This window comes from Pavona decussata, unplaced genomic scaffold (assembly GCF_977016875.1).
Source record: "Pavona decussata unplaced genomic scaffold, jaPavDecu1.1 SCAFFOLD_321, whole genome shotgun sequence".
NCBI lineage: Eukaryota > Metazoa > Cnidaria > Anthozoa > Scleractinia > Agariciidae > Pavona > Pavona decussata.
In genome coordinates, this window is record NW_028145711.1 from 1,238,255 (window position 1) to 1,250,000 (window position 11,746).

Sequence of the window (11,746 nt, forward strand, 5' to 3'; positions counted from 1 at the left end):
TTTTGACAAGCAACCACAAGTATCAGGGAAGTTGTGGTGTAACTGTAAGGAACAAGAGAGTCAACATTGTCAAATTTGATTTGCATTTAATTTTTAAACAAGAAGCTGTTTCCAGCTTATACTCGGGCCATATTTGACTGCGTGGTGCGTAAAGCCTACAATCTTTTAACAGTGATAACCTCCAGCATCGCCAATTCCCCCAAATAGATAGCCTGCGAGCAAGCTCTCTTGGGGGTGGATCCTCTTTCCCCCTACCGCCCCCCACCCCCAAGAGAGCTTGCTCGCAGGCTACCAAATAGAGAGATACAGAGATATAGTGAAGCAATAAGTAACCACCAGATAGAATTGCATTTCTTGCAGTCAGAATGAAATACAGTGTACAGGGGAAAACGACATTTGTCATACAAATGCTTTTTATAATCCCTGGGCTTTAATCCTTACGTTTTCACCTTTCATTTAGAGACAGGAACCATTTGTACGGTCCTAATATGTATGTGACGCCGTGTCAATGACGGATCGTAATTTTCAGTATGATCTAGACCGGGAGGGGGGGGGGGTGGTACTTCCTTAGGTGACCTTAACGGGGACGTGCGGCCCGATAGGGTATGGTTTTCAAGATGTTTTGTCTTGAACGCGGTATCTATTTCATCACTTTCTGTCTTAAACAGGGTATCCCTACATGACCTAATGGCTTAAAGCCTTAAACAGATTGTGATTGCCAATGCATTAAAATACAGTAAGAAACTAGTGTATTCTTATTTCATTCTAGTCTTAAACAGGGTGTGATTTTGGGTTAAATGTCTTAGAAAGGGCCTGAAAATGTTGAATTCTGTCTTAAACGTGATAGGGAAATCGGAGAATTGTGTCTTAAACAGGGTCAGGGTTTGAACCCCCGGGCCGCACTTCCCTACCCAAGCATCTGTTGAATACCCCCCCCCCCCCCCGGGATCTCGAGTAACGTTACGCATCACGCATATGTTTATATCCTTGTACGTTTTTCAATGTTTCGCTGTTTATATTTTTAAATGAAATTCAGAGGAAAGAATTTGTTATTCCCCTTTCATTTGAAGACAGAAGCCGTTTCTACATTGATTGTTTTGCTATAGTAAACGTGAGACATCTTTATCTATCTTGGCCCGCGAGATCATAGACTGATTTAGTTGCCAAATTTTTGGTTAAACAAAACTAACCTTGGGGCACTCAGGTTAGCCTAAAAACACTCCAGTTAGCCTTAAGAGCACTCCAGTTAGCCTAAATAGTACTAGGTTAGGTGTTAGGTTAGGTTAGTTTAAATAGCTCCCCGGTTAGCTTAACGCCGTTAGCAGTTTATGTTGGGGTTGTTCATGCCTCGCATGACTCGCATGTTTTGTTCATGCCTCGCACGTCTGGCTCGCATATTGTAAACACTCCTCGTGGCCCAAAAGCAAAGAACGCAACCGAGAATTTAAAGAATTTGATAACACGACAGAAAACGTAACTCGTACCAGCCGAGTATAAAAAACGAGACCGAGAACAATAACTCGTGGCCTGAATTCTTATCTCTCGGCCCATCGCGACCTCAAAAAGGAAAAAGAATTTGATAATGCTACCAAAACCTGAACTCGGTCTGCCTTATGGCCCGAGTAATAATTACTATTTCATTTGCCCACCAGTTGTGTACAATGTAAACAAGGTCATAAAGTTTTAAGTTTAGTTTGAAGCAAACAATAACAACCTTGGGAGCAGGGATGGTGCGGTGGTGAGAGCACTCGCCTCCCACCAGTGTGGTCCGGGTTCAATTCCCGGTTCAATTCCCGGTGTATGTGGGTTGAGTTTGTTGTTGGCTCTCGTCCTTGCTCTGAGAGGTTTTTCTCTGGGTACTCCGGTTTTCCCCTCTCCTCAAAAACCCACATTTGCAAAATTAATTCCAATTTGACCTGGTGTGCCATACTGTAAAGTGCATTTGATCATCTCATCATGGAATTATGTGCCTTACAAATTTAATTCTTTTGATTTAATATTTTTCATTTTAGCTTTCTGATGTGAAGCGTGTGTGGAGCTTACGCCATTGTCTTCTGTTGATGGATTTTGAGGACAACTCTTCAGAATCTATGAAGCAACTTCTTCATCAGTGCACGATTCATCCTATGTACCTAAAGTTAGAGGAGGTAACTCAATTAAATGCAACTTATTTCATACAGGAATTGCAAATTTTGCTGCATATAGTGTTTTGTCCTCGGAGAAAAAGGAGAAAGAACGAGATAATAGAAGATTATGGCATTTGTCCAATTGTATGAAGCACTTGTACACTACATAATTATATACATGTATGTCCACGTGAATGTTAAGTTGTTGCCTATTAACCCTCTAGCCCCTAACATCTAAAAGCAAATTATCCTATCTTGTCCCCATACTTTTCTTATAAAAGGAGAAGTTGTTAAAATATTAAGAAAATTCACCTTGGGTACAGTTGAATAAGCATTGATATTACAAGGCAAAATTTGATGCTGATCACTGTTAGGGCTTAAAGGGTTAATGAGGCCATTCCCCTTTCATGCCTTTCCATTTTTTACCCCATACAGCTGTATTTCCATGTTTTTAGGGTCAGTTAGCTAGTCAGACCAGTTTGATAAAAGCAATAGCTGGAGTCTGAAACCATGAAGTGGGTCTGTGTAGTCCCAGAAAGCTTAGTTAGTTTAGTTTATTTATTTTTCCACACCACAAATATAATGAAAACAAAAAAATAGAAAAAATAGATGTAACAATGGCGAGGAAACCTAAAGGAAACTATGAAGCTTATATAAATTAGGTCTCCTGATTGTTTTACAAGATGAAATCAAAAAAGAAGATAAGAACATGAGGACGGATACAATTACAATTTCATACAATTACAATGTCAAACGGAAGTATACAAACAACCCAACCCCCACCCCCATCCCAACATCACAGAAGAAATTAGAAATTACTGAGGGGGCTGAACCCAGCAACTTCTGTAGATGACAGTTGAGTTCACAGAATCACAATTACAAGAAAATTATATCAATTTCTTGGCACTCATAAAACGAAAGTTAACTGGTACTCTATGCTAGCACAGCAATGCCAGACCTCACTTTGTGTGTAGCTTTCAGTTACCCCTGAGATATACATTACTATTAAACAGTATTTTTTTTAACTGCCAGAATTTGGTTCTGCATCAGTTGAAGAAAAACTGTTTGTGAAGCAAGGGGTGGGAACTTTGAATATAGGGAAGTGTTAGGCTCAGAACCCCATGCCCCCTCCCCTAAGGTAGAGCATCTACAGAATATGTTTTTCTATCTTGCCCTTGAAATTTTTATGTAAGAAGTATATTTAAAAAAATGTGCAAGTTCAATTACTTTTCTTTTTTTGTTTAAGGGGAGACGTTTCCTCAGCTATTTGTTTGGCTTAAACCCTGAACTATCCAAGGAGTTTCACAAGACGATCAAGAATCAGATTCCATCATGTACGATGTAAGTTGCACAGTGCATTTAACTGAAAGAACCTTGATGATGTTTGGCACCTGTACAATTAAAATTCCACCTTCCTTTTGGAGCAACGAAAGTTTCAGTTCTTGGATGAATATACACAAGGGAAACCTCCCCTGTATATTAAAAACAAACTTCCTGATATAGCAGTATTGCAGAAAGGTTCAAAATGTACATTTAAGCATCTTCAAGGTTATCTCCAAATTTTTTTTATTGTCTCCCAGAAGCACCCAGTTATTTAAATGTGTGTTTACAAATGTACAGTATGCAACAAGAGGTCCGTTTTTGCACTCCTTGGTTACCCAGTTAGAAAAAATTGGCCCGTCAGCTTGTGTTGTCTGTGTACAAAAAAGATTTATTTTCTTATTATAAATTTGCATACAATTGTTTTGTTTTTTATTTCAATGCAAACATGTATGTTGTTCATTTTACAGGAATGTCCTTAGCCTGTACGGTGAGGTGTATTTTCGTGCATGGAGAGTTGCCTCTGGATCATACCTAAAGGTTTTTTTTTTCCTTGTTAAAATATCGATACCATAAAATCCTGGTAATTAGCCCCTCCCTTCCATATATAGGCCCATTTTTATGAACCACCCCCCCCCCCCCCCCCCAGTAATAAAATCACATTCATAGAACAGTAAGATGGAGTAGAATGCAGCACAATGATTTTTTTTACTGTCTTAAAAACCCAGGGTTATAACCAGATTCTACAGTCATGAACAGTATTGAATTTCTGGTAGTCTACAAAAACTCAACTCATTCATGCAGCTTAGTTAAAAGTTATATACAAGGATGACAAGTTTTTAAAAATTCCCTTGAAAACTGAACATTTGTTGTCGAAACATGTAAATGTATCTTACACAGTTGTTTTAAATCACTCTTTAGCAGTGTTATCTTAGAGTTTGACTTTCATATTGAGCATTTTTGTTTGATTTTGCAGTGTATTCAGAGAAGTAAGTCTAACTTGGCTTGTTGGCATTTTCTAACCCTCAATTAAAAATTTATGAACTACAATTATTTAGTATACACATCTATATGCACTATTGTGTTCTAAACACTACAGAAACATTCACACATTTCTTTGATTGAATCACTCAATTTAAATTGTGTGCCATTTTAGTATCACTATTCCCCGTCCCGAAGTTCAAATGGAGATTGAGGACAAGCTGTTAAATTTTCATTTAATCAGATGTTGGAGTCCAAAAGATCACATCAAAATTAGTCAGTTTACCAAGTTTGAGGTTCTGTCGTTAGATTGCAACCATATAGTACACTGTCGAAGGCTTTCAAATATCGGAAAAATTGCAGACTTTGTACTGATTTGGGCGACGCCATGTCAGAAGTAGAGACATCTGTTTGGACTTTGAGTGACCTTTGAAGGCCACAGCCTGGTTACTTCACAATGAAACATAACCAAACTTGCTAAACTTACTACTAATATTTTTATGTGATCTTTCTTGCGATGGGTTCATTTCTTCACATGATGCAATTTGAACAATGTGTGAACTAGGGCCCAATCCCTTCATGAACTCCGGAATGGGCAATACTGTATGGAAAATGTGAGCCGTGATTGACAGTGGAGTGGGACTATCTTACTTCTGTGCTTATTTGAGGCATTTGGTGCATTTATAATTATTATAATAGTTCATAATTAGTGGTATTTTGTACCTTTTACAAGGTGTTGGAAGAAAACTGCATTCAAGACCTGATGTATTGTGCTGTTCATGCCCAGCGTACTGGAACTAAGTCCATGGCATCAAGACTAAGGAAGGTATAAAATTCATGAACTGTCTGCCATGCGAAGATAATTAAAAGTACATTTTTATATTGGAACCAAAACCACTGGTTGTTGATTTCTAGTAATGTACATAATGAAACCTGTCTCATCATAGTTGCAAATCTTTTAGAACTGCTTTTCTGTTGATAACTCCAAATAAAGTTTATTTCCTTTGACTGTTCAAAGTGCCTACTCCATTCTTGGGATCGTTCACTAGGAAAAAAATATTCTTTATTGTTCATCTGGTTTGAATACATGAGTTACGTGTATGATCAGAGCATTGCACTTACACGGTAAACCTTTTGGGAATCAATTAAAAAATAATAATTTATTGTTTATTTGTTACTTTTATTAACTCTTCTATAAACATGCCAGTTGGCCTCGTTGCCCATGACGTCATGTCCAAGATTCAAAGAGTTTATATTCTAAAACAATGTTATAGGGGCCAATAATTATTATAATTATTGCTGTACTGTATGTGCATATGAAGGGTCAATGTTGTTTTTCATGAACTGATTTATTGATAGACTCAAAGCTATTAATTGAAACCAGTTAGTGTTGTATAGAACACCTTATGAAACCTTAATGTTTAAGATGTGAAAAATCCCAATCTTTCCTGCAGGTCTTGGAATATTTTCACCAGCAAAAGAAGCAGAGAGGGGTAGATGAGGCTCTCCTTAGGCTGTACCAACCAATCATATGGAGAGCTTTCAAGGTAGGAATGTTGATGAATAAGTTATAAAATGAAAACTATCAGTCTTTGTAGTCTGACATGATCTGCTTGATGCAAATTACTGAGAACACAAGCTGCTTACCTGTTAACTTACCTAATGATTTGTTTTTAAAAAGAACATTGAAGGAAGTTCCTCTAAGCTATGTTGCCATCAGCTCTGTGTAGCAAATTTTAAATTACACACAACGAACTGTGTATTAAACAAACTTGATTTTTTAAACATCTGACCAAATACCCAATTTCCTCATTATTTGTGTCTATATTCTAGGTGGCAAATCCCATGGTCAGAGCAAATGCTGCAGCACTGTTGACAGACATGTTTCCACTTCAGAATCCCGATGCTGGCAATGAGGAGATTGATGCTCTCTTACAGAAGCAGTTTGATATTCTTAAAGTATGCAAGCGTTTCATATATATATATTTTTTAATTTACTCTTTAATCAACAAATGAAAACTGTGTTCACTGGATAGGAGTTGAAAACACCCTTCCAGTATGGCATACATGTATATACCTACGCGCCTCGACTAGCTTCAGCTATTTGCGGGTAGGTATATAAGCACGTTGTAACCGTCTGTTTTTTTTTTTTTTTTTTTGTAATAAAGTGTTGTGTGTCAGGTGTAGAATGTTTGTCAGTCCAAGATGGCAGATGTCTGGATGTCTGATCACTATTAATTCCTGTATATAAGACCACACTATTTGCTAAGTAACTTGCTACATATACCTTTTAGAAAATTTAACCATTATATCTTTCACCATCTGGATAACCATCTTTTTTGTACTCCAGGATCTGCTTGAGTCTGGAAGGCCCTACGTTTTGCTAAGTAACCCGTCTCATTTTCAACAAAAGACTACCATTCCAGTTTTCACCATTCCCCATCCGCCGTTAATTTACGGCGATTCTTGGTAGGAAACCTGGACTCTTGCAGTTTGTTATTCAGCCACAACGGGAGTAGTAGTGCCTTTTCACTTATGCCCAACTAGTTCCATTGTAATTCCTTCAAAAAGACCTGGAAGCGCTCTCTTCTTTCGTCGACTAGCATTCGAGCTTTCACTGACCTTTGCAGTTTGCGTTGCTTCGCGTATCGAAAGGAATTGTGTACCGAAATCGTCAACTCGTCCTCCTCTATCTCCTTTAAAAAAGCACTTAAGGCGTTTTTCTATAATAACTATTAGTAGTTTTAATTTTCTTGTAGCTTTTCTTTTCGTAATATATCCTTCCGTTTGACATTGTAATTGTATGAAATTGTAATTGTATCCGTCGTCGTGTTCTTATCTTCTTTTTTGATTTCATCTTGTAAAATAATAACTGAGGAGACATAATTAATATAAGCTTCACAGTTTCCTTTAGGTCTCCTTGCCATTGTTACATCTATCTTTTTCTATTTTTTTTTTTGTTTACATTGTATTTGTGGTGTGGCAAAATAAACTTACTTATTAATTGTGCGAGTGAAGTTTAATGAATTGTTTTGCATGTGAAGCAAATACTTTTTTGGCATAATCCGAAATATTATTACATTTACCAGTTCATTTCACGAGTTCGCTCACAGAGCGCTTTGATTATTTCCCTTGAGAGCGAGTGCGCGTCCGTGAAATTTATCACACCTAAAACCCGACAATTCGCTTATTGTCCTCGAAGAACATGAAAACAAAGCGAACAATAGCCTATTCAAACCCAACCGCGTCCTGTCTTTCACCGCGGCTTAAGTCAACCGAAAAAAACCTAGGTGAAACCGAGGTTTTTATTGCGGTTAGACGAGGTTTTGCCTAGGTGAAACCGCAAATCAAAACCGCGAATCGACCGAGGCAAATTCGCTGCAAATGGTCCCATAGTTTCGAGCGGTACTGTATACTACTAAATAAATGTTTTTATTTGGAAGAGATTTGTATAGCTCCTCAGGATGTTTTTTACTGATTCCTTGTATTTCAGGATCTGCTTGAAGATCCGTGCCCCACCGTCAGAGCCACTGCCGTTCATGGTGTGTGTCGCATCACAGGTGTATTCTGGGAACTTATTCCAGCACACATTATCAAGATGTTCCTTACAACACTGGTAAGAAGAGTTTCCTTAATACGTAATTGAATTTGCCATAAATTAATTCATGATTATTTATGATTGTGTTGCCAGAGTTCCACCCAGCTCCATCACCTTTCAGGCACCTGTTCCCAAGCTCATCCATTGGAGATGAGTTTAATTTATGATTATTTATGCATGTGTCACCAGAGTTCCACCCAGCTCCATCACCTTTCAGGCACCTGTTCCCAAGCTCATCCATTGGAGATGAGTTTAATTTATGATTATTTATGCATGTGTCGCGAGAGTTCCACCCAGCTCCATCACCTTTCAGGCACCTGTTCCCAAGCTCATCCATTGGAAATGAGTTTAATTTATGACTATTTATGCATGTGTTGGGTAGACTATGTTAATTTATACTAAGGTGAACTAACTTGATAACTTTTAAGGTCAGTTTATTCAAATTTCTAATTCTTTTACTAAGAAGGAAAAGTGTTTCTTAAAAAAACAAAAACAAAAACCAGGATCTAAATTACCTATAAAACAATTCTTTCATTAATTCAAAGTTTGCCTTTTTTAGGCACTTAAAAAAACTTGTTACAAACAAACAGTAGTTACATAATTATTTCCCTTGATCGATCTACAGGAATATTGACTTGTTTATCCTTTTCCTCAGGTTACTGAACTGGCTTTTGACACTTCCTCGAGTGCTGTGAGAGTGGCTGTTTTTCAGGCAAGTCTTTAAATGAAAAGAACGGTTTAATTTCGTCTGATAGACATAAAGGAAGGATAAGGAAGCGGCTGTCTTCGTAATTTGTTATTTGACACGGGTATGTAAATGTTTTCAAGGCTATTTGGAATTTAGGTATGTTGGTATTTGTGGAGGGAGGAAAACCGGAGTACCAGGAGAAAAACCCTCGGAGCAGGGACGAGAACCAACAACAAACTCAACCCACATATGACATCAAGTCCGTGAATCGAACCCGGGCCAGATGGGTGGGAGGCGAGTGCTCTCACCACTGCGCCATCCTTGCTCCCCCTGTGTACTGTGGTTTACATTTTGTAAGTTTTTGTTTCCTCTTTTGCCTAAAGGGTTTAAAGTTTTTACTGGACAATCGGCTCAGTCACCCTCTCCTGAAAACGCTGCTTGGTAATCTGCAAGACCTGGTTCATGATTCAGCAGAGAAAGTGCGAGTGGCATTTCTTGATGTTCTTGTCCTTGTCAAAGGTCTCAAGGCCATCAAGGTTGGTATGAGCACGTGGTTTTCCGCAGCCAAAATAGGCGGTCCGTAGAGACCAAAAAATAGACAGCAAGGAGAAGTGAAGTTGTTTAGTGTTTACCTTGAAAATGAAATACAAATGTGTTAGGGACGCTTTTTCTGCAAACATTCAAATGTGCCTTATATTAGTAATAGCTATATCTATACACTTAAGTCAGTGGAAAAAAAAAGAAGGAAAACTGACCCCACGAATTGAAATCCTAAAGTGTTCGTAAGGTTAAATTCTACCAATATGTATCACTTTTCTAATGTTGTCTACATGACCAGGAGCCGAATTCTTGGGGATACAGTAAAATAGAATTCAGTTCGAAGAAATGAAATGCAATGCAATACAATTCATGGCTGTTTTGTTCACATGCTCCTTAAAAGTTTAATTTGGTCATTTCATCTTGCATTTCTGCAGAAAACGTCACTTGAGAAAATTATTTATTTATTTAGCTTTGCCTAATATATTCGCCTAAAACATATTAATTAATTAAAGTGTTTTATAACGGATTTGCAGGGACACCACTTTACATCATTAACCTTTTACTTTGTGACCGTATTGTTGAATTATAGTCACGGTCCACAGTTAAATGGTGGCTTACTGAATTCTGGAAGTAGCAGAAAGATTTCAAAATGTCAGAATTAAATACGTACCAGCTAACCATGTCTTCTTCTTTTCGTAGTTCTGGAATATTGTGCCACTAGAACAGTTACTTTGTCAGCTGGAGGTGGAACAGTCTGCATCAGTGATCAGGAGACTTGTAAAGCTGCTTGTGAACTCATTTCACCCCACGGGCAAAGGAGCTGATGTACAGGTGAAACCTGAGGCTCCGTATACAATGATGTGTTTCCATTGGAGTATTTTTTATGAATTTAACGTTTTGGTCTGTCAAAAATATTGATAAAAGAGGAGGCATTCAAGAAAGGTAGGGAAGTGGAGACGTTTGAAACCATATTGATTTTAGTGTGGGTCGTTTCCAGGGTCTTTGTGATATTCAAAATGGCTGACGGCGGCGAAGATCCTGGGCCACGCTACAAAATATGGCACGTGACGCATCCGGGATCTGGCTGCCGAATGGATACCATGTTCGATTCTGGAAAAAGTGTAGTGAAGGCAAAATAAAGGGTGCCGCGTGACAAAATACTCCTTGATTTATGGCTTATTTTGCAGCGTGCCCCAGAATCTTTGATACCGTCCTCCATTTTATATATGATATATCTCGACGAGGTTGAAAACTGGGACATTTAAAAACGCTGTGGTGCAGATGCATGTAAGAGTAAAGGTGTCTGAACCAAAGAGGCATGGTAAAGTGATACGAAACGCTTTTAAGAACAAAAATGTTTTGTTAAATCTCTGGCCAAATGAAAACGGAGCCTTTTTCGGAAACGCAGTAAACACTGAAATGTTGATGTGACCTCTTTGAGACAAAGGCAAGACCGAAGGTACATGTTAATGTATGTGTGGCGGCTGAAAATGCTTCATTTCCGTTTAAAAACCAACTATATGTCTTAAGCTTGGGTACATTATATCACTAATCAGCATTATTTTTTTAGGGTAACGCTAGTATGGATGACATAGAATATTTAGTATCGAATGTGGGCCCACTCTCTGTAAGACACGTATCTATCTTCTAAAAGTGTACCACATTTGTTACAGGTGACTCGCTGCTCAGCACTGTGGCAATCCAATCCTGTGGCTGCCAGGAAGTTCTACCAATATGTGCATTTGCACTCAACAGTCTCAGCAACAGGTGACTCTGCTTGTATATTATTGTACTTAAGACCCATGCAGCCAAATGAATCAAACAGTGTGTTCCAATCACCTTTTGGATTTCGATAATTTTCAAAAACACCTTGGACAATTTTGCGGAAAATATTTGGTATTCATCGACAATCACTCGAAAGAGTGCTCCATCCGATTTCAAAACACCTCGAAGTTGGTTTTTTTTTTTTTTTTTTTTAAAAAAACTCGGCTGCGCCTTGTTTTTTCAAACCGCTTCTTCTTGTTTGGAATGAGATGAAACACTCTTCCTCGTGTTGATATATTACTTCCAACTCGTAGACGAAAGTCCAAAAAACGATGCAGAGGGAGAAGTTATAGATAAAGTTCAAGATGTCATACATTCTGACGAAACTCTCTTAATTGCGTTCAACGTCTGCTCAAATAGGACACAATTTGCGACTTATCAACGAGTTTGAGAACTAAATTTCCTTGGTTTTCAAACCAGAGTCTAGGCAACGACACACCTTTTTATCAGAAAATCCATTAATTCGGACGTGGAATGATTGTATCTTATTGAACTCCAACGATCTCAACGGAACGTGAAATAGATTCTTGCTACATGTTGAGTTGATGTAGAGTTTTATCAACCTAAAATGAAGCATGTTTCCCTTACTGCTAAAAGTTCGCGTTATGCTAACTTTGTTTAACACTATACTAAATCGTTTTTTTTTTTTTTTTGTATATTCCAAACTAC

The 11,746-nt window shown here is 38.1% G+C and overlaps 1 protein-coding gene across 4 annotated transcripts in view; it reads left to right on the forward strand.

The window, feature by feature from the left end:
* LOC146453949 (condensin-2 complex subunit G2-like) overlaps positions 1-11,746 on the forward strand; it is a 55,256-nt gene that overhangs the window by 7,202 nt on the left and 36,308 nt on the right. For all 4 annotated transcript variants that reach the window (XM_085096013.1, XM_085096015.1, XM_085096014.1 and 1 more), the window contains exons 6-16: positions 2,013-2,147; positions 3,373-3,467; positions 3,917-3,986; positions 5,161-5,253; positions 5,882-5,974; positions 6,261-6,386; positions 7,921-8,043; positions 8,681-8,737; positions 9,097-9,249; positions 9,953-10,084; positions 10,927-11,020. In XM_085096013.1, the coding sequence (XP_084952139.1) occupies positions 2,013-2,147; positions 3,373-3,467; positions 3,917-3,986; positions 5,161-5,253; positions 5,882-5,974; positions 6,261-6,386; positions 7,921-8,043; positions 8,681-8,737; positions 9,097-9,249; positions 9,953-10,084; positions 10,927-11,020 (1,171 nt within the window). The remainder of the gene's footprint in view (positions 1-2,012; positions 2,148-3,372; positions 3,468-3,916; positions 3,987-5,160; positions 5,254-5,881; positions 5,975-6,260; positions 6,387-7,920; positions 8,044-8,680; positions 8,738-9,096; positions 9,250-9,952; positions 10,085-10,926; positions 11,021-11,746) is intronic.